At 37.2% G+C, this 18,607-nt stretch overlaps 2 protein-coding genes across 2 annotated transcripts in view; both read left to right on the top strand.

The window, feature by feature from the left end:
- The window catches only part of nectin3a (nectin cell adhesion molecule 3a), a 36,637-nt gene extending 32,722 nt beyond the window's left edge, over positions 1 to 3,915 (top strand). The window contains exon 6 of the mRNA XM_084419715.1: positions 437 to 3,915. Coding sequence (XP_084275841.1) covers positions 437 to 1,092 — 656 coding nt within the window. The 3' untranslated portion in view covers positions 1,093 to 3,915. The remainder of the gene's footprint in view (positions 1 to 436) is intronic.
- mrm3a (mitochondrial rRNA methyltransferase 3a) overlaps positions 1 to 18,607 on the top strand; it is a 526,058-nt gene that overhangs the window by 73,695 nt on the left and 433,756 nt on the right. The gene's annotated exons all lie outside the window — the stretch shown is intronic.

The raw sequence follows: 18,607 nt of genomic DNA on the forward strand, positions 1-18,607 counted from the left end.
TTGGTGTTGTAAGCATAAACCTATTTTGGTTTTTCTATTTTTTTCTATATAGGAGTCAAGCTAGATACACTAGATACAGCCAATCCAGCTGACTTACTATACATTTTACCATAAATATGTAATACCAACAGAACCAAAACATACAGAATTAAGACAGAATATTAAAAGAAGAATACAACCAAACATGGTATAGCACAGTGTAATAGCAGCATCTGTTCTGACATCTATTATATGATTCCTAATTCTCTGGCTCCACAAATTCCATAGATTAACCAAATTCAAGATGTTTTAAAGTAATTTTACTTCTCAGCTAGATTTATTTAGTTTTAATAGTGTACATTTATCAGTACTGGGCAGAATTTTCTTCAAAAACTTGCCTCTAATGATCTATTTCTTTGTCTGTATTTGAACATTTGTCCATATTTCGCCCTCTCAGAGCCGCCACCGACCACTGCAAGCCCCACCACCACCACCACCACCACCACCACCACTACCAAGTCCATCCTGCCTGGCACCAGCTTAACCATCACAGCTTCTATCAATCAGCGTGCCCACTTCACCTCCCCGACTCAGGCCTCTCCGCCGGACAGCAGTCTGGGCACTATTGTGGGCGGTGCTGTCGGTGGGATCCTGATCCTGGTGTTGCTGATGGCACTGGCGGGAGCTTTCTACATGCGTCAACGCCGAACATTCAGAGGAGACTACTACACCAAGCAGTACATCGGCCCATCAGACATGCAAAAAGAGTCTCAACTGGATGTACTTCAGCCCCATGAGCTTCACGACGTGTACGGAGGCGACTCGGGCAACGGCAGCCAGGACTTGAAGCCCAAACCAGAAGGAGACATTATCTATCCCGATTATCCCAATGACCACAAAGACATGGAGGCCTGGAGTGACAATCTCAGCCTTAAGAGAGAGGACACGTATTACTCCGACCACCACAACCATCATAACGTGAACCCGAGCGGGCCGCCTCTACACAACGGCTCCCCTTACCTGCAGGACGAGTGCTACGACAACGGCACAGACAGCGACTACGTGTCCCACGTGGATGGATCTGTGATTTCACGCAGGGAATGGTATGTTTGAAAAGGCAGGGGAACTTTTACTGGACAACAATAATTTAAAAGTCAGCGGAGGAAGTGTTATTTAACTCAGCAGAGTGAGATAAAGTGTACATTTAAAATGTATTTTGTGTATTCTCCAGACTCGGTTTACGATTTCATCCTCACGTTGTACGCGTAGCAAACGGCTGTAATTTACTGCAGATATGTTCTGAATGGTTTTCGTTCGGTGGACTGCTGTGATTTCAGGATGTAAAGGGAGAGGTTTACATGGTTTATGATCATAGGGTGGATTTACACAAAGAAAACAAGTCTGCTAAAATTAAGCTACACTGTGTGCGTAACCATTCCCGTTACCACATTGCACATAACTGTTAGCTTTAAAACCAGGTGCAGCGTATTCTTAGTTCTTTCCCTTCTTTTTTTATTATTAAATATATATGTATATGACTTCTCCAGTGTAGGAGCAAAACATCACTTTAGTTTCACATGAAGAGTCACAGAAGTCTTGAGTCTTATGTTTTGACTGCAGGGAATTTTATTTTATTTTTTAATCAGTATTTTGGTCTAGTATTTAAGGAAAAATGTCATAAAAATAAGATACAATTTCTTGAGAAGCAAAAATATTGAACAAAGAATATTTAAGCATAAGCATATTTGCATATTTGATTTGAGCATAGATACAGTTTTGGTAGGTTTTTGTTTAAAACAAGAATAAAAAACCCGTGGCATAAGAAAAATGAACATCATTTAAGATGTATTGTGCGAATTTTACTTCTCAGCTAAATTTTCATATATTTAATATAATAATAGTATTAATATTGTAATAAATATAAATATCTTTATTCTGTTTATGATATTTTTGCTTTTCAAGAAAATGCATCTTATTGTAAAGAATATTCCAAAATTTACTTTTAGTGTTCCATGGAAAAAAGTAAAAATGCCAATGAATAAGGTCAATACCTATTATTCTAATTTTGCTTCTCAGCTAAATGTATTCAACATATTCATATTATATTATAATAAATGATATAAATAGGACATTTTTTGAGAAACAACATTTCGTAATATGACAAAGAATCTTCAAACATATACTTTTGATGTTACATGGAAGAACGTTTTGATCGTTATTATTATGATTATTATTCTAGTTTTAATCATAAACAATTTTTTTTAGGTTCATGTTTAAAAAAAAGATGCCAGTGGAATAAGAAACTGATTAACTAACAAATTTTACTTCGCTAAATTTAATGTATTAAGATCTGTAAATATTTTGACTGAAAAAATGACAAAAATACTGATGCATAAAAATACAGCATGTTTCACTCAACTCAACACATGCAGTTTAATTTTAGCCCAGCTTGTCTATATTTTGACATATTTCATCACACACCCCTCTTACGGCAGTGTCTTTTTCATTAATGGATAAGTTAGAGAGCAATGGAAGGAGTCTGCTTCATGTGGTTGTGCTGAGGACCTGTCACAGGCTGATGGGGGGTTGACGTTCGCCACAACAGATCAAAAGGACCACCGTTGGCCCCTGAGGTTTTTACCGAAGCCTTGTGGCCTTTGCCAATTTAGTTCACTCCTTTTAATTTTATGCTGATTTCTTTTTTTCTCTCCATCTCTCCACCCTTGATACTCATAGACTCCCATCTCTGTGTCGAGAGCTTCGGATTTCCCAGAATAAACCGTCTGGCGCATAGCAGACATGTGCCACATGGGCTTCCATAGCATGCTTTACCTCAAAGATCGAACTTTGTAATTAATATTTTCTGCTTTCTTGCAAACAGACCTCGCTTCATTCCATCTTAGAGTTGTGCTGAGCATCTGTTCGCAAGCACGCAAGGTTGTTTCTCTCCATAAGTCTCAATGGTCACACGTTGCATGCCTTTTGAAAAAGATATGGCAGTTGCTAACGCCTGGATTCATTGTTCATAAATCAGCTGCAGTGTTGCTACAGCTGTGGTACAGTCTGTTTTGAGTTTAAGACAAATCTGTTTTTGTTCAACAAATTGGTTTGCTTCTCATCTTTAAATTAATGGGGCAGTTATTTGTATTACTAATTATGAAAAAGATAGTCTTGACTCTTCTTTAAAAGAATCTTGAGTCTAGTATTTTCGTTATTTTAATTGCCTTTTTTCTCATTTCATTTAGAAATAATTTTCAAACACAAAAAAAACTTTTTTGTAAAAATTCTTGACTCTTGCATGCGTGTTTAATGTAACACAATTTCATGAAGTTACAAATGGCAAAACTGAGTGAAAGTTGGCGGTTTGGTTATAAGGTTAAATTTCTAGCTTTCTCCTTATATATTTACAAGCATAGTGCCTTTGGACGCATCAGATAAAAGCATCAGATATTTATTCTCTCACCATTCAATGACATGCTTTTGTCTTCTGTATTCCCGAAGTGTTAATTGTGTTTCCCACTATTACTGTATTTTTTTTTTCCTTTCTTTACCTTTCTTTAACAAGATGACTCTTGGTGCAAACTCACTGGAAATTTACAACAGTAGCACTTGGAAGTGTTACAGAGGCCAGTTGTGGTATATAATATTTTTTTTGTACATATTCTGGCAGGAGATATTTGTCTATGGAATAAACATATTTTTATATGAGGCCAGAACATTAAGCAGATGATGTTCATGCTTAGTTAACGTGCTTTTTATCTTCTCATGTTATTTTTTTTTTATATATTTAGTTCTCAGGAGTTTGAAAAATTATTTTGTACATATTAGAGTTATACAAATGATTGATGACTTGTAAATCATTTTGGAAATGAGGGACAGACATTGCTTTGTTTTTGATGCCTTCTGTTTATAATAAAAAAGTTCTCTTGAACATGTCAAAGCGTTTGTGTGGCGTGTAACACTAATACTGTGAAAACATGTTATACAATGTGTTTATACTTTGATCCATCTTGGCCACTGTCATTATTTACGTACTTTCATACAATTCCAAGTCATTTACTTTTTCTATGCAACACAAAAGGAGATGTTCAGCACAATGTGCAAGCTGCTCTTTTCGATACAATAACAGGAAATGGGGATGTTAAAAATGCACCATTATAGTAATCCATGCTAACTATATTCCAAGCGCTCTGAACTTTGTGTGAGGAATACATCAAATTTCATTATTCACACTCATAGCTTGCTACGTATCTTGAGGTGTCAAGTGCGAATGAGATTGAAAGCTACAATACTGCAAAAAATATATATTTTAATGAGATCTGAGCTTTCTGTCCCTCCATTGACAGTCCACGCAACTACCACTTTGACGCTTCAAAAAGTTCATAAAGAGATTGTAAAACTAATCCATATGAATTTTCTGAAGATACACAATCACTTTATATGATGAACAGATTAAATTTAGGCTTTTATTCACATATAAACATTCATCAAGGCATACATCCGTCGTGGTAAACGGAAGCTTATGCTTGCTTGATGTGTGCGAACCAATGAGATTCATTCTCATGTGTTATGCATCATGTTTGAGCTTCAGCAAGAACCAATGAGGTTCGTTCTCGTGTTACGCAGCACGTTTGAACTTTATCAAGAACCAATGAGGTTCGTTCTCGTGTTACGCAGCACATTTGAACTTTAGCAAGAACCAATGAGGTTCATTCTCGTGTTACGCAGCACATTTGAACTTTAGCAAGAACCAATGAGGTTCATTCTCGTGTGTTACGCAGCACATTTGAACTTTAGCAAGAACCAATGAGGTTCATTCTCGTGTGTTACGCAGCACATTTGAACTTTAGCAAGAACCAATGAGGTTCATTCTCGTGTGTTACGCAGCACATTTGAACTTTAGCAAGAACCAATGAGGTTCATTCTCGTGTGTTACGCAGCACATTTGAACTTTAGCAAGAACCAATGAGGTTCATTCTCGTGTGTTACGCAGCACATTTGAACTTTAGCAAGAACCAATGAGGTTCATTCTCGTGTGTTACGCAGCACATTTGAACTTTAGCAAGAACCAATGAGGTTCATTCTCGTGTGTTACGCAGCATGTTTGAGCTTCAGCAAGCAAGCAATCAAGCAATCTTAAATTCAAGATAGAATCTATGCCAATAACATTTTATGCAGTGTTGCAGAGTAAATTGATCTAGTTTTAAGAAATTTAACAATGAACGAAGATATTTAGCAAATAACTTCTTGATAGCTCGTCACTTTTTCAGAATGGAAAAGAGCGGTTTGGACTTTCTCATTTTGTGTTCAGTGGAAGAATTAAAATTATGCAGGTTGGAAATGATATGAGAGTGTTGGCAGGATTTTCATTTTGGATGAACCATCCCTTTAAATCTTCAAATGTTGTCAATATACCAGATAAAGCTGTTGGAGACAGTGAGGTCCAATCAGTCACGGACACCAACAATGCGCTTTTTTGTCATCGATTTGTACCATTTGTGTCAGCAGAATGTTATGTACCTTTGAAAGGATGAAGGACAACATTTATATTTTGGAATACCAACAAAAGTCTATTTTTCTTCACTGCAAAGTTGGACCTGATTAGATTTAAAAACTGAACTGACCCAAAAGCCACATCCCCAAAGCCCCACGTAAAAGAACGCTTCACACCTGTGATTATTGGCTACTGACCCGACAAATCACCCTCCATTAGGTCCAACTCAGCACCCTCTCCATCACTGAGGAGGGAAATAGATTTTTGGCAATGAGAGGTAATCGATCACATCAGCACAGCCCTGATACATCATGCTGTCTATTCTTCTCTGTATTGACCAACCACACAAAAACACAGACACAACCCACACACAACGTCAGCCCTGGATCTGCCCCACCGCTACAGTCTTGAGTATTTCTCCCTGCTGTTGATTGATCCTGTAATGTGATCCTGGTAAAATGAGACCCCCAGAAGCCTTGGCCTTATTCCAGTTGCCTTCGCCAACATCTTTTGTAGTAATTTACATTAGGTGAGACTTTAATCCAAAGTTACCTATATTTCAAAATAAAGTAATTTAAAGTTAAAGTTGACATCAAATTCATCCTTGTGGTTCATCAGCAGCTTCAAAGTTTTTCCAGGGAAAGTTACAGGAGGTGAGCAGACAGTCACCCTCGTGTCCTACCCGCTGTCTTGCTTTCAACACTCAAGTGGCTTTAGTGTCTTCTCTACAGCGGGACAGCTTTTGTGCTGTCGTGTTGTTACACCGCAGTGGCCCCAATCTCATCCATCACTGCTTTCGGCAGCACGTTTGTCCAGTTTGAGTATAAATATCTCTCTGCTGGTGGCCTCAAGTTACCTTCTCACTACTTCTCTTATTTCAGCTATCTTTCATTATCACCTCCTCTATGTTTTACACTTAACACATCTAAAAAGAAAAAGAAAAGTGAAAGTGACTAAATCTGTGTTAGTCTCACGCACACACACACTCAAGTTAACATAACTAATGTTCATTTTATGTTTAGGGTAGTGACCAAGAAAATGTCACTTTTTTCAAAATATCAAAACCAATCTTGAGATTTAAAGTCAGATTCTGAATCCCAGATTTTCAGTGTGGTCTTTTGGGCCACTCTGTATCTCCACTCAAAGGATCAGTGTATCAGGGTCTTTTTCACCATGCGCTCCTGTAAGTACTTAAGTGTTGTTCAAATTTTCTCAGGTCAGAATTTGGGACTCCCACTGGGTTCCAGTAGTTTGGATTTAAAGGTTATAGAGCAGATTACACTCATTCTTGTTATTCTTAGAAAAAATGAGCACAAGATCACACCATTGTTGGCTAATGAACACAACCCCAGCGTTGGGGAGTTCACATCAAAGGCCACAACTGACACAGCAGAACACACAAATTGTCTGAGCTCATGGATTTGGAAATAATGAAATGCTTCAGAGGGTGAGAGAGTGGGTGATAGTTAAAACACAAAGTGGTGTCCCGTGGAAAGAATGCCTTATGTGATTTTGGTTGGAAAATTCATCCAGAAAACTAAATAGAGTTACATTCTACCTCTGTCTTGAAAAAGTGTTCCCCATGGGTCAATGCTTTGCGTCTGATTATGTGAGTGACTCTGGAGGTAAATGCGGGAATGTGGGGGGTTTGAAGAGGTTCTTCTTGCATCAGCAGAAAAATGCTGTCTCCATAGAAACTTGGCTTGCTGCACTCTGTGAATGAGGACAAGTCATTGAGCAAGACAGGCCTCTCCAATATTTACCAAATGACTCCCACGACTGTTTGTTGTTTAGAGTTTCTTCACTGAGAGAGAAAAAGCAGCCAGTTGCATGCTCATAAACTGTAAAAAATAATAATGAATTAAAAATGTATCTAAAACAGTGAAGTATTAGCAGCAGCCGTTTACCGTAACCTTATCTCTCTCGGTGTGTGTGTGTGTGTGTGTGTGTGTATATATATACTAATTACAATTAACTAAACTAATCACTTGTAGCATTTTTTTTTAAATTGTCATTATTTGTTTTATAATACATTTAAAGAGTACTATGTGTAACTTTGACTATCCAATACACGGACAATCAAATGAGACTTGGCATGTTTGAATGACTTGAAATTGCTTTCTAAATGAGCCATTTTATATACCGAAACTCAATGAATACAAGTCTACAAAAGCCTGTTGTTTTTTTTAACCCCAGTGAGATTGAAAACAAAGACGATGAACGGGTTACGTTTCATCACTGCATTGCTTTCTGGAGGTTTTTCAGGTTTTTCAGGGTGAAGACAAAATGTGAGAAGTTTGTTTTAGTTTCTGCAGTATCCATGTGAAACCTCAGATGCCTTGCACATCGTGGCTCCAACCATTTGACTAGTCTCGGGATCGGTTGAGAACCAACACCTAAAAATACAGTTCAGTATAGTTTGTGGTTGTGCTAATGAGAACATGTGTGATTTAAAGCTTCCCTCATGACCTGGGCTCTAATTGGGATCATGGCATGTAAGCCCTGTGAACAATTTGGGTGGGCAACAATTTCACTGAAAACTGACAGTGAATCTACCTCACAGTGTTTCCAGTGCTGAGGCAGATATAATCCTACATGAATATACCACCCAATTCCAGAAGTTCATGACTTCTTTAATGTTTTCTTTTTCAAGCCAAAGTCTATTGATTGTAATACCATGTACAGCCATCTGTCAATCTTGTAATGTTTCTTTTGCCAGTGAGGCACTTGCTGGAACAGTTTCCTTGTGTCGCTGAGGGATTTGAAAGCGTTTGTCCCACCTGCTGGCTGCTAACAGGTGGACAGTAACCGGTCGAGAACCACAAGAAAAGACAGAGGGTTTTACGCAGCACCATCTCAGAATAAGCATTATGTGGGTTCAAGGACGGTATAATTAGAATATGTGTGAGTATATTAATAGTGTGTGTGTGTGTGTGTGTGTGTGTGTGTGTGGTCACTCATCAGAGCTGCTGCTATCATTAAAACACCTATCAACATCTTCATCTGTTTGTTTTTTAATGTCTTGAAGTTTCTTTTGCCATTCCCTTGTTGTAAGATTTTACATTTTCTTCCATATGTCACAGATTCAAATCTAACTGTCATCTTTGGATATTAGAAACATATACACTACCGGCCAAATGTTTGGGTTCAATAACAGCACCTGAACCCAGGTGCACCAACATTACATATAAAAAAAATAATTAAAAAAACGTTTCTCTTCACTGTAGCCTATAACTTGTGATGTCCCTTGCTGTTGTCTGTTGTTGTTTTGTTTTATTTGTATTCATTGGTTTTGGTTTTAGAACATTGTACAGCACATTGGTCAACTGTGGTTGTTTTTAATTGTGCTTTATAAATAAATTGAGATTGAAATTTTAGAAGGCAATTAATACTTTTTTTCAAGGATGCATTAAATTGATCAAAAGTTACAATAAATACATGTATGCCTATAATGTTTTAAAAGATTTCTATTTCAAATAAATGTTGTTTTGAACTTTCTATACATCAAAAAATTGTGAAAAATAATGTGTCACAATTTCCTCAAAAATATTAAGCAGTAAAACTGTTGTCAACATTGATAATAATAAGCACCAAATTAGCATATTAGAATGATTTCTGAAGGATCATGTGACACTGAAGACTGGAGTAATGATGCTGAAAATTCAAGTTTGACATCACAGAAATATTCATTTTGATAATATATCACACTATTGCTCTTTTTACTGTTTATATATATATATATATAACAAGCATTGTTGAGCATGAGACGTATTTTAAAAACATTAAAAAACAATGTCCCAACAGTAAAATCACCACTAAAATATTTACATTAAGAGAGATTTATAATATATTATTATTATTATTATTATACTTTAAAAAATTATAAATGTTTAAATTTAAAAGCATTAGAAAGACAAAGACAAATAATGGACATCCAAAAATCGCTTTGCCTCAAATAAATAAATAAAGTTACATTTTTCACAAAGATGTACAATTACATTTCAGTGCAAATACATTTGCCCACTCCCCATGTCCCATGCAAGCAACATAGCAGCTGTTCAGTAAAAATGTTGTCATTTGCTTTGATTAATTGGTGTTCCTTTTTGATTCCCTTAATGAAAGCTTAAGACACCAGTGATTAAGGAAACCCAGTTTTAAAACGGTTTCGCTATATTTTAAAAGTGGTTCACCACAAAATACATTTCTACAATGGCAGGGAGGAGAATGAGGTTAAGGAGTCTAATAAATTGCTTATGATAGAATGTGAGGGGAACAACCAGCCTTTAAAAGCCATTAAAGGCAAGCAGCTTGAAGCCCTAATTACAGGGACTTAATGTTGGGCTGTGCTGCATTCATGCTGTGACGGTCAGAAGTTAGCCTCTGTTTTGGCCTGCTGCGCTAGAGGAAGCAAAATAGACTCTCCCTGTCAGAGCAATGAAGAGTTGCGCAGCACATTGCTAAAGATTTTCAATCGCATTGCCAAGAAACCTAATGAGAACAAAAATGGTAAGAATGCGAATTCAGACTTCAGCGTTTAATAGCGCTTGACTTTATCCATGGTTACACCCCCAAAAGCCATTAAAACATGTAATAAATAAGTCTAAATGCCCCCGAATGCTCTATTCTGTGCCTGTGCCAACTAAAATTCCACTGGAAGAAAGATGAACTGTGCAGGAGACGGATAAGAAAAGAGTTGAGCATTACTCTACGAGTCGAAAAAGCAACTAAGGAAGCATTCATGTGACACCTCTTAACCTTGGCCTACTCTGTTTTCTTCAATGTAATTTCTCCTCTGGGTCCCTGTTGCAAATTCCAAATCAATACCACATTGAGGGGAAACAAATGTCATGCTTTTATGTAATGTTATCAGTTGCCAAAATGTTTTAGATGGTGCATTAACTAAAAATTATTGAAATTCTATACGCAACATACCCCAAAAAATCCCTCAGAGACAAAATATAAAAACATTTTGTGTCTTATTCAGTCTAGCATTGTTTGACAAAGAATACAGGGCTAACTATTAGCAAAATGCAGACGCAGTTTAATTTGCCTGTCAGAGTAGTCAGTGTGACTCAGGTTTTAACTTGTCAAATGGCCGATGAGGACAGATAAATTCAATTTTGCTCTTCGTTTGCAGAATTACCATATAAAAGAGAAAAAAATCTAAGGTCTAAAAAACAAACAAAGCGTAAAAAACATAGGCTGCATCCGAAATTGCTTCCCTGCTAGGCGAAAAACAGTATGTGACAAAAGAAATAGGTCTAGGCCTATGTCCGAATTCACAGTAAGCCTACTCATAAAAGAGGGGAAAAAGTAGCCTACCCAGAAGGACTGTAGCTAGCCTATTCTTAAGTGTGTATATCCCATGAGACCACGTGAGAGGATTTATGAATGGCAGTGAAGCCACCTAACTGATGCCGGTAGCAGGTAGGTCACGTGATGACAACAATAAAGGCCAATGTAGTAGCCTACGTCCAGATTAAGTTCATACTACACACATTCATATAGGCTAAGAACGTAGGCCTATTATAGGTAGGCCTTCTTTTTTAGCGGCCATGAAGTAATTACTTATTCAAAAAAGTATCTACTTAAGAGAGTATGCATATGAGTATGATTTTGGACACATGTCAGTAAATTCTTATGCTGAATAGATAGCCTAGCGATTTCACGCGTTTTTCAGAAATCTATTACGCATGGTATGCCCACGCGTTGCATTCTCAGCGCTGCCGCAAGGGGCGCTTTAGCGTAAATTTGCGTAAGTTTTTTCTTCTTGTTTCAACTAACGTTACCATCATGGCGGAGCAACAGTTTGAAGAGAATCTTCTGAGCAAGGTAGTTTAGTGTCAATAGCTATGTGTATAGCAATTTACCTAAAGTCCAGTTCAATGGCAGACAGACATCTTCATGGAACTGCATCGCCCCATTGCGTACTGAGGTTTGTCCGAGCTCGCGTAGCCTACTTGCGTATGTTTCCGCCCTCAAACAACCAAGTAATTAAATAACCTATGAGACGGCAAAACCTTAAAGCTATATTTGTAACCCCACTGACTGTAAATCACTGTGTAATATAGTGCTTTCATTTAGTTCCGTCTCGCTAGTGGCACCTCTGGTGTCTGAGTAACAAAAGGCCTTCTGACAGCTCTGTGCGTCCCATCAGTTCCTGCGTTGCCGGGGCGCCCAGTCATGTTATTAAATTCACCACTGGCAGCGATACCTAGAGGGCTCGTGCGTTTATGTCACTCCGTCATTGGGGATAAGGGCTCTGGGAGCCGTGACAATGCAATTTCATTTCTCCCGGCTTTTGTAATGCCAGAATGCAATAAAACTGTCTGGCTCCAGGCAGACCGTTTTACTGACCTAAAATTCTAGTCCTGAAAACTATTAGTAGCGAAATGTCAGACTCTAAAATGTAGAATAATGGCGCCTTGTTCCTTTAGGTTTAGCTGTTGGACAAGTGAGTCACTAACTACCTAAGAGGTAAATCTCACATGTTTTAATTTCTAACTATGCTGATGGTTGGGCTTCAGCTACAGGTCAAATTAAAGATCTGTTTCATTTATTTGGCACTCATAATGTTGGTGTTAGAGATCTGTGTGTGGGTATTAAAGTTCTATTATCTGGTAAAAGTTTATAGAGTCATTTTGGTTTCTTGTTTTTGGTAGAAGAAGTGAATATTTAAGTTAATAGAGGTGGCAAAATTTTCCACTGTGGCCGGTTTTCAGTTTTGGTGGTTTTGCATGATTTGTTGGAAGCTGCCGTTACAAAATATCTGTATTCAAGGATTTTCCATCGCTATAAAGAAGTGCTGCAAAGTATCAAAAAAGTCTCAAAATCTTAAGTAGGCCTACTTTTAGCCCTTTTTATCTCGTAGATTAACCACATGGATCTTATAAAATCATATGTGTCTTTATTCAGGAATGATTAAACAAACAACAACCAATTTGTCTGTTTAGACAGAATGCCCTTGTGGAGAGAAATGTATTCACTGGGCATATCAGCCCCACTGATGCATGGCATTTGCTTTAAATAATTAAATTTCTGGGAGTGTTCTGTATAGAGGTGTTTTGACTGAATTATGGCTGGCTTTTGCCTGAATTGCAAACCAGGAAGGTCATTCAGAAGGCCTGTAGTACAAAACTAAATGAATATAAATTATGTGATTTACTGCCCATGAACTTCAGCTACTGCTGTGACAAAAAAGCTGCAATATTTAGTATGTTTAACCACCCAAGATGCTGTATCAGAATATTAATCAACTCTTTCTTTCTTTCTTTCTTTCTTTCTTTCTTTCTTTCTTTCTTTCTATATAATAATATTTATAATATAAACATCTAAATATTTTCACTGAACCTTAAATGTATTTAAACAATGTAGAAAATTATTTTTAAAGTAAATGTTATTTTATTATATATACATTTTATATTATATAAAATATATGTATTGTTTGTATGTTTCATATACAGTATTTGTGTGTGTGTGTGTGTGTGTGTGTGTGTGTGTGTGTGTGTGTGTGTGTGTGTGAGAAAATATTGACACATTTTATTTATTATTTTATTCTAAATATTTGTAACTTTAAATGTATTTAAATGATGGCCTATATATATATACAGTGAGGAAAATAAGTATTTGAACACCCTGCTATTTTGCAAGTTCTCCCACTTAGAAATCATGGAGGGGTCTGAAATTGTCATCGTAGGTGCATGTCCACTGTGAGAGACATAATCAAAAAAAAAATATCCAGAAATCACAATGTATGATTTTTTAACCATTTATTTGTATGATACAGCTGCAAATAAGTATTTGAACACCTGAAAAAATCAATGTTAATATTTGGTACAGTAGCCTTTGTTTGCAATTACAGAGGTCAAACGTTTCCTGTAGTTTTTCACCAGGTTTGCACACACTGCAGGAGGGATTTTGGCCCACTCCTCCACACAGATCTTCTCTAGATCAGTCAGGTTTCTGGGCTGTCGCTGAGAAACACGGAGTTTGAGCTCCCTCCAAAGATTCTCTATTGGGTTTAGGTCTGGAGACTGGTTGGGCCACGCCAGAACCTTGATATGCTTCTTACAGAGCCACTCCTTGGTTATCCTGGCTGTGTGCTTCGGGTCATTGTCATGTTGGAAGACCCAGCCTCGACCCATCTTCAATGCTCTAACTGAGGTTGTTCCCCAAAATCTCTCAATACATGGCCCCGGTCATCCTCTGCTTAATACAGTGCAGTCGCCCTGTCCCATGTGCAGAAAAACACCCCCAAAGCATGATGCTACCACCCCCATGCTTCACAGTAGGGATGGTGTTCTTGGGATGGTACTCATCATTCTTCTTCCTCCAAACACGTTTAGTGGAATTATGACCAAAAAGTTCTATTTTGGTCTCATCTGACCACATGACTTTCTCCCATGCCTCCTCTGGATCATCCAAATGGTCATTGGCAAACTTAAGACGGGCCTTGACATGTGCTGGTTTAAGCAGGGGAACCTTCCGTGCCATGCATGATTTCAAACCATGACGTCTTAGTGTATTACCAACAGTAACCTTGGAAACGGTGGTCCCAGCTCTTTTCAGGTCATTGACCAGCTCCTCCCGTGTAGTTCTGGGCTGATTTCTCACCTTTCTTAGGATCATTGAGACCCCACGAGGTGAGATCTTGCATGGAGCCCCAGTCCGAGGGAGATTGACAGTCATGTTTAGCTTCTTCCATTTTCTAATGATTGCTCCAACAGTGGACCTTTTTTCACCAAGCTGCTTGGCAATTTCCCCGTAGCCCTTTCCAGCCTTGTGGAGGTGTACAATTTTGTGTCTTTGGACAGCGCTTTGGTCTTGGCCATGTTAGTAGTTGGATTCTTACTGATTGTATGGGGTGGACAGGTGTCTTTATGCAGCTAACGACCTCAAACAGGTGCATCTAATTTAGGATAATAAATGGAGTGGAGGTGGACATTTTAAAGGCAGACTAACAGGTCTTTGAGGGTCAGAATTCTAGCTGATAGACAGGTGTTCAAATACTTATTTGCAGCTGTATCATACAAATAAATAGTTAAAAAATCATATATTGTGATTTCTGGATTTTTTTTTTTTAGATTATGTCTCTCACAGTGGACATGCACCTACGATGACAATTTCAGACCCCTCCATGATTTCTAAGTGGGAGAACTTGCAAAATAGCAGGGTGTTCAAATACTTATTTTCCTCACTGTATATATAAATATTTATATATACATATATATATATATATATATATATATATATATATATATATATGTATATATGTATATATATGTATATGTATATATATATGTATATGTATATATATATATATGTATATGTATATGTATATATGTATGTATGTACATATGTATATGTATATATGTATGTATGTGTATGTATATGTATGTCTATATATATATATATATATATGTATGTGTGTATGTGTATATATATATATATACACATTTTATTTATTTATTTGCTTGTTTATGTTTATTTTATTTTATTTATTATAAATATTTGTAACTTTAAGTGTATTTAAATAATTTAAAATTCGGGGGGGTTTTGTTTTGTTTTTCGCTATGCTGTTCAAAGCACTATGTTGTGGACTATTATTTATTGATAAAAAAAAAATCTTATTAAAAAAATTGTATTTTCTTATTCATGTTTCAGGTTCATTTTCTGAAAAAGGGTGCATGGTTGTTTACGTCTTGAGCTGAAACTACCTTGAGCATTAATAGCACGACTAATTACTTCCAATTAACATCGGCCTATTAGGCAAATTGATCTTGCCATCGGCAACGATTTACTACAGCTGTGGTTTATAAACATCAACGGCAAGGTGCTTCTGACTGATCCTCCTGGCCACATGTATTTCTACAGTCAGCACAAGCAAACAGAGAGTAAATAGAATCTTTTGTCTCTGTTGTATCACATTAAAGGTTGAGTAGGGAGTATGTGGGCTGGAAGCTACAGAAGCAGACAACACTTCTACCTTGCGTCCACTCTTTCTAAACATTTGATATGTGATAACATCAGTGCAAGGTCATCGTTTAGGCCTAGCCGTCTGACACTATCACAAGCCTGATAGTGGAACTAGTTGTGGAACCAATATAAATGCATTTAAAACATTACAGCATACACAAGGACGCTGACAGTAAAGGCTGACTGTAAGGTCATTAGAGCCAGATCAATAATGTTAATGAACAGACAGTTGCAACAGCAAGTGTGACAGACCATTTAGATGAGCACCACTTTAAAACTATTAGATCAGCACAGAGACGCACCCATGGGAAGAACTGTTTTAGGGAGATTTTATGTTGGTTTATTCATGCATTTATTTATTTTTAGAATATGAGGGTATGAGATAGAAAGCATTAATGTGCTTTTTTATTCTGGCCACACTGCTGATTACACCTAATGTATGCGGTTAATACGGTTACAACTGCTAAATTAATAAATGTATTTGTACCTTCCTCCAAAAGTTAATCTAATGCTGTTTTTGGAGTGTTCCTAATGGACATCTGTGTCAGTTTGAGTTTTTACCCTTAGATGGCAGTCATACTGTAGGTTGTGCTTGGCACTCTGCATGACTGATGACTTGTATTATATGACTTCAAATTTCCTTCTTAAAGTTTCACTAGTTTGATTAAGTGCCTATCATTAAAGACACATTTTGGAAATCTATTGCTGAAAACAATATATATATATATATATATATATATATATATATATATATATATATATTTATATATATAAACGTTTTAATGGCCTCATAAAAATACATGATATCTGGTTGGGCGGTCAGGTGGAGTGCTGACTATGTTTAAAGTACATTCCCCAGGGGACAAAATATAGCACACTTAAGTGAGCATTTATGTATGATTCGACTTCAAGAAATGTATTGATTATCCTCTCCAATGCCCTGCCTCTACACGCAGCACTTTATGCTCTCATTCACAGGTTGCGTGTGGATTTTCTGTTGTGTCAGCTTGAAGAAATAATAAGGAATGCTTGCATGAAAGGAGATGTAATTATAATTACTTTCCACTTAATTAATAGCATTCTGGTCTCCATCTACTCATGCAATACTGGACTTTCATCAAAAACCACTTCTTTTTACAGCGTAGATGTATGAATGTTTTCTTTTTTTGTTATTAAACAGCATGAAATTGCAACCCATTTTACTTCTGTAATAAGATTGGCTTTTTAATTTTTTTAATCATTTTTTTATGATGTAATGTAAAGCAAATTGGTCAGCTGTCGCTGTATAAATGGTGCTATATAAATCAATTTTGACTGAAACTTTGACTTTGATTTTATCCATCGGGCATCGAGAGGACACAGAAAAGTGCAGGGCTTAGTCAAATGTCCCTTGAGCTTGTTCTGCTGACATCCTCCCTTGGCTGGAGAAAATGTGGACTCCCCAATGTTGGGACATCAGAGCTTGTTGGCATGATGAAAGCTTCCTAGTTTGCTAGTTTTACACAGGAGTGAACGGCTTGCCAGGCATAGTGGGCGAAAGTTTGGCGTCCTCTCAGAAGTGTGGACACCAAATCTTCTGCCATCTGTTACCGTTGTCACCAGTACTTTCTATGTAAACATGATTCCTCCTTTAAAATTCTAAGTACACGTTTAATGTCCCCACTACCATTTCCGACTAATAGCCAACATAAAAATTGAGGTGGTCAACTTGAAGGCCACATTGTGGATTAAAGCTTTTGGCCTCTTCATTAACAATGGCTAATAAACATGTAGTCAGTGCATGGTGTTACCCAACTACGTTTGTTCTTGTTTCATGTTTCCAGTTCATGTGTTCTTGACTTTTATTTAGAAATTTGTCCGATGCTGCGTCTCAATTCGCCTACTTATACTACGCCCTAAAAGTATGTACTCTTCTATACTTTTGAGTGTGTAGCAGAAGAGTAGACAGTCTTTGGAACGTACTATCGCGTCATTCACTTGCATCTTTAACGGTTGCTCTCTGTCGCATCCCGTCACAGTAAACTGGCCTGTCAATCATCTTGTCAAAGATAAAATCCTCCACATTTCATTTAATTTAATTTCTTACCGTATCAGAGAGAAATGCAGTAGCACTTTGATCTGCAGTCGCGGGTCTTTCATGCAGAGAACTCTCCTCATATTAATGCATAATGATGCATTTAAAATTTAATGGCCGAACGGATCTTTATGAAGGTCCACATTGTTATTGCAGATGAAATATAGCACAGATAACATTAAATAAATCATTTTCTGTCAGGTTAAACTTTGATAAGTCACTCAAACCTTTATCTAAACCTCTCACTGTCGGTCGCGCCATGTTTTGTAGTTTTTTAACACTTTCTACTCGTGTTTGTAGTTCCTCCCCCAAAGCGCAATGGGTTGTGGGTAATATTAGCCTTTAGAGTGATCCACACTTCGAAAATCCACCGGAAATAGTAGACCATCCTGGGACTTCAGGCATAGTCTTTTCAACATACTACTATGCTTTGGGACATACTTATTTCAATCTCACATACTGTTTAGGATGGATAGTATGGACATTGAGATGCAGGGATAGTCATGTTTTCTGTTTTTGTCATGTGATTCCCTGTTCCCCTCTTCTTCTTCTTCTTCTTCTTCTTCTTCTTCTTCTTCTTCTTCTTCTTCTCCTTCTTCTCATACTTCCCTATATAGTAGCCAGAAAAGAGTATGTGACAAAATAAGTATGTCCAAATTGACACTTCTCATACTTCCCTAGCCAGAAAACAGTATGTGACAAAATAAGTATGTCCAAATTTACACTTCTCATACTTCCCTAGCCAGAAAACAGTATGTGACAAAATAAGTATGTCCAAATTTACACTTCTCATACTTCCCTATATAGTAGCCAGAAAACAGTATGTGACAAAATAAGTATGTCCAAATTTACAGTACTCATAAAAGAGTTGTCAAAAAGTACCCGGATTACCAGCAAGATTCTGAAGTGTGCATATAATGGACACTTTCCTATCCCACAAGGCCACGGCAGAGGATTTGTGAATGCAGGTAGACCACATGATAATGACAACATGGTGAATGTGGTATATCTGGATTACTTTCCTACTTCACACAATCTTGATTCATACTATAGAACTTACTTTTTTTAGCACTCACAAAGTACTT

The sequence above is a fragment of the Rutilus rutilus genome (genome assembly GCF_951802725.1).
Source record: "Rutilus rutilus genome assembly, chromosome: 9".
In the NCBI taxonomy this organism is placed as follows: domain Eukaryota; kingdom Metazoa; phylum Chordata; class Actinopteri; order Cypriniformes; family Leuciscidae; genus Rutilus; species Rutilus rutilus.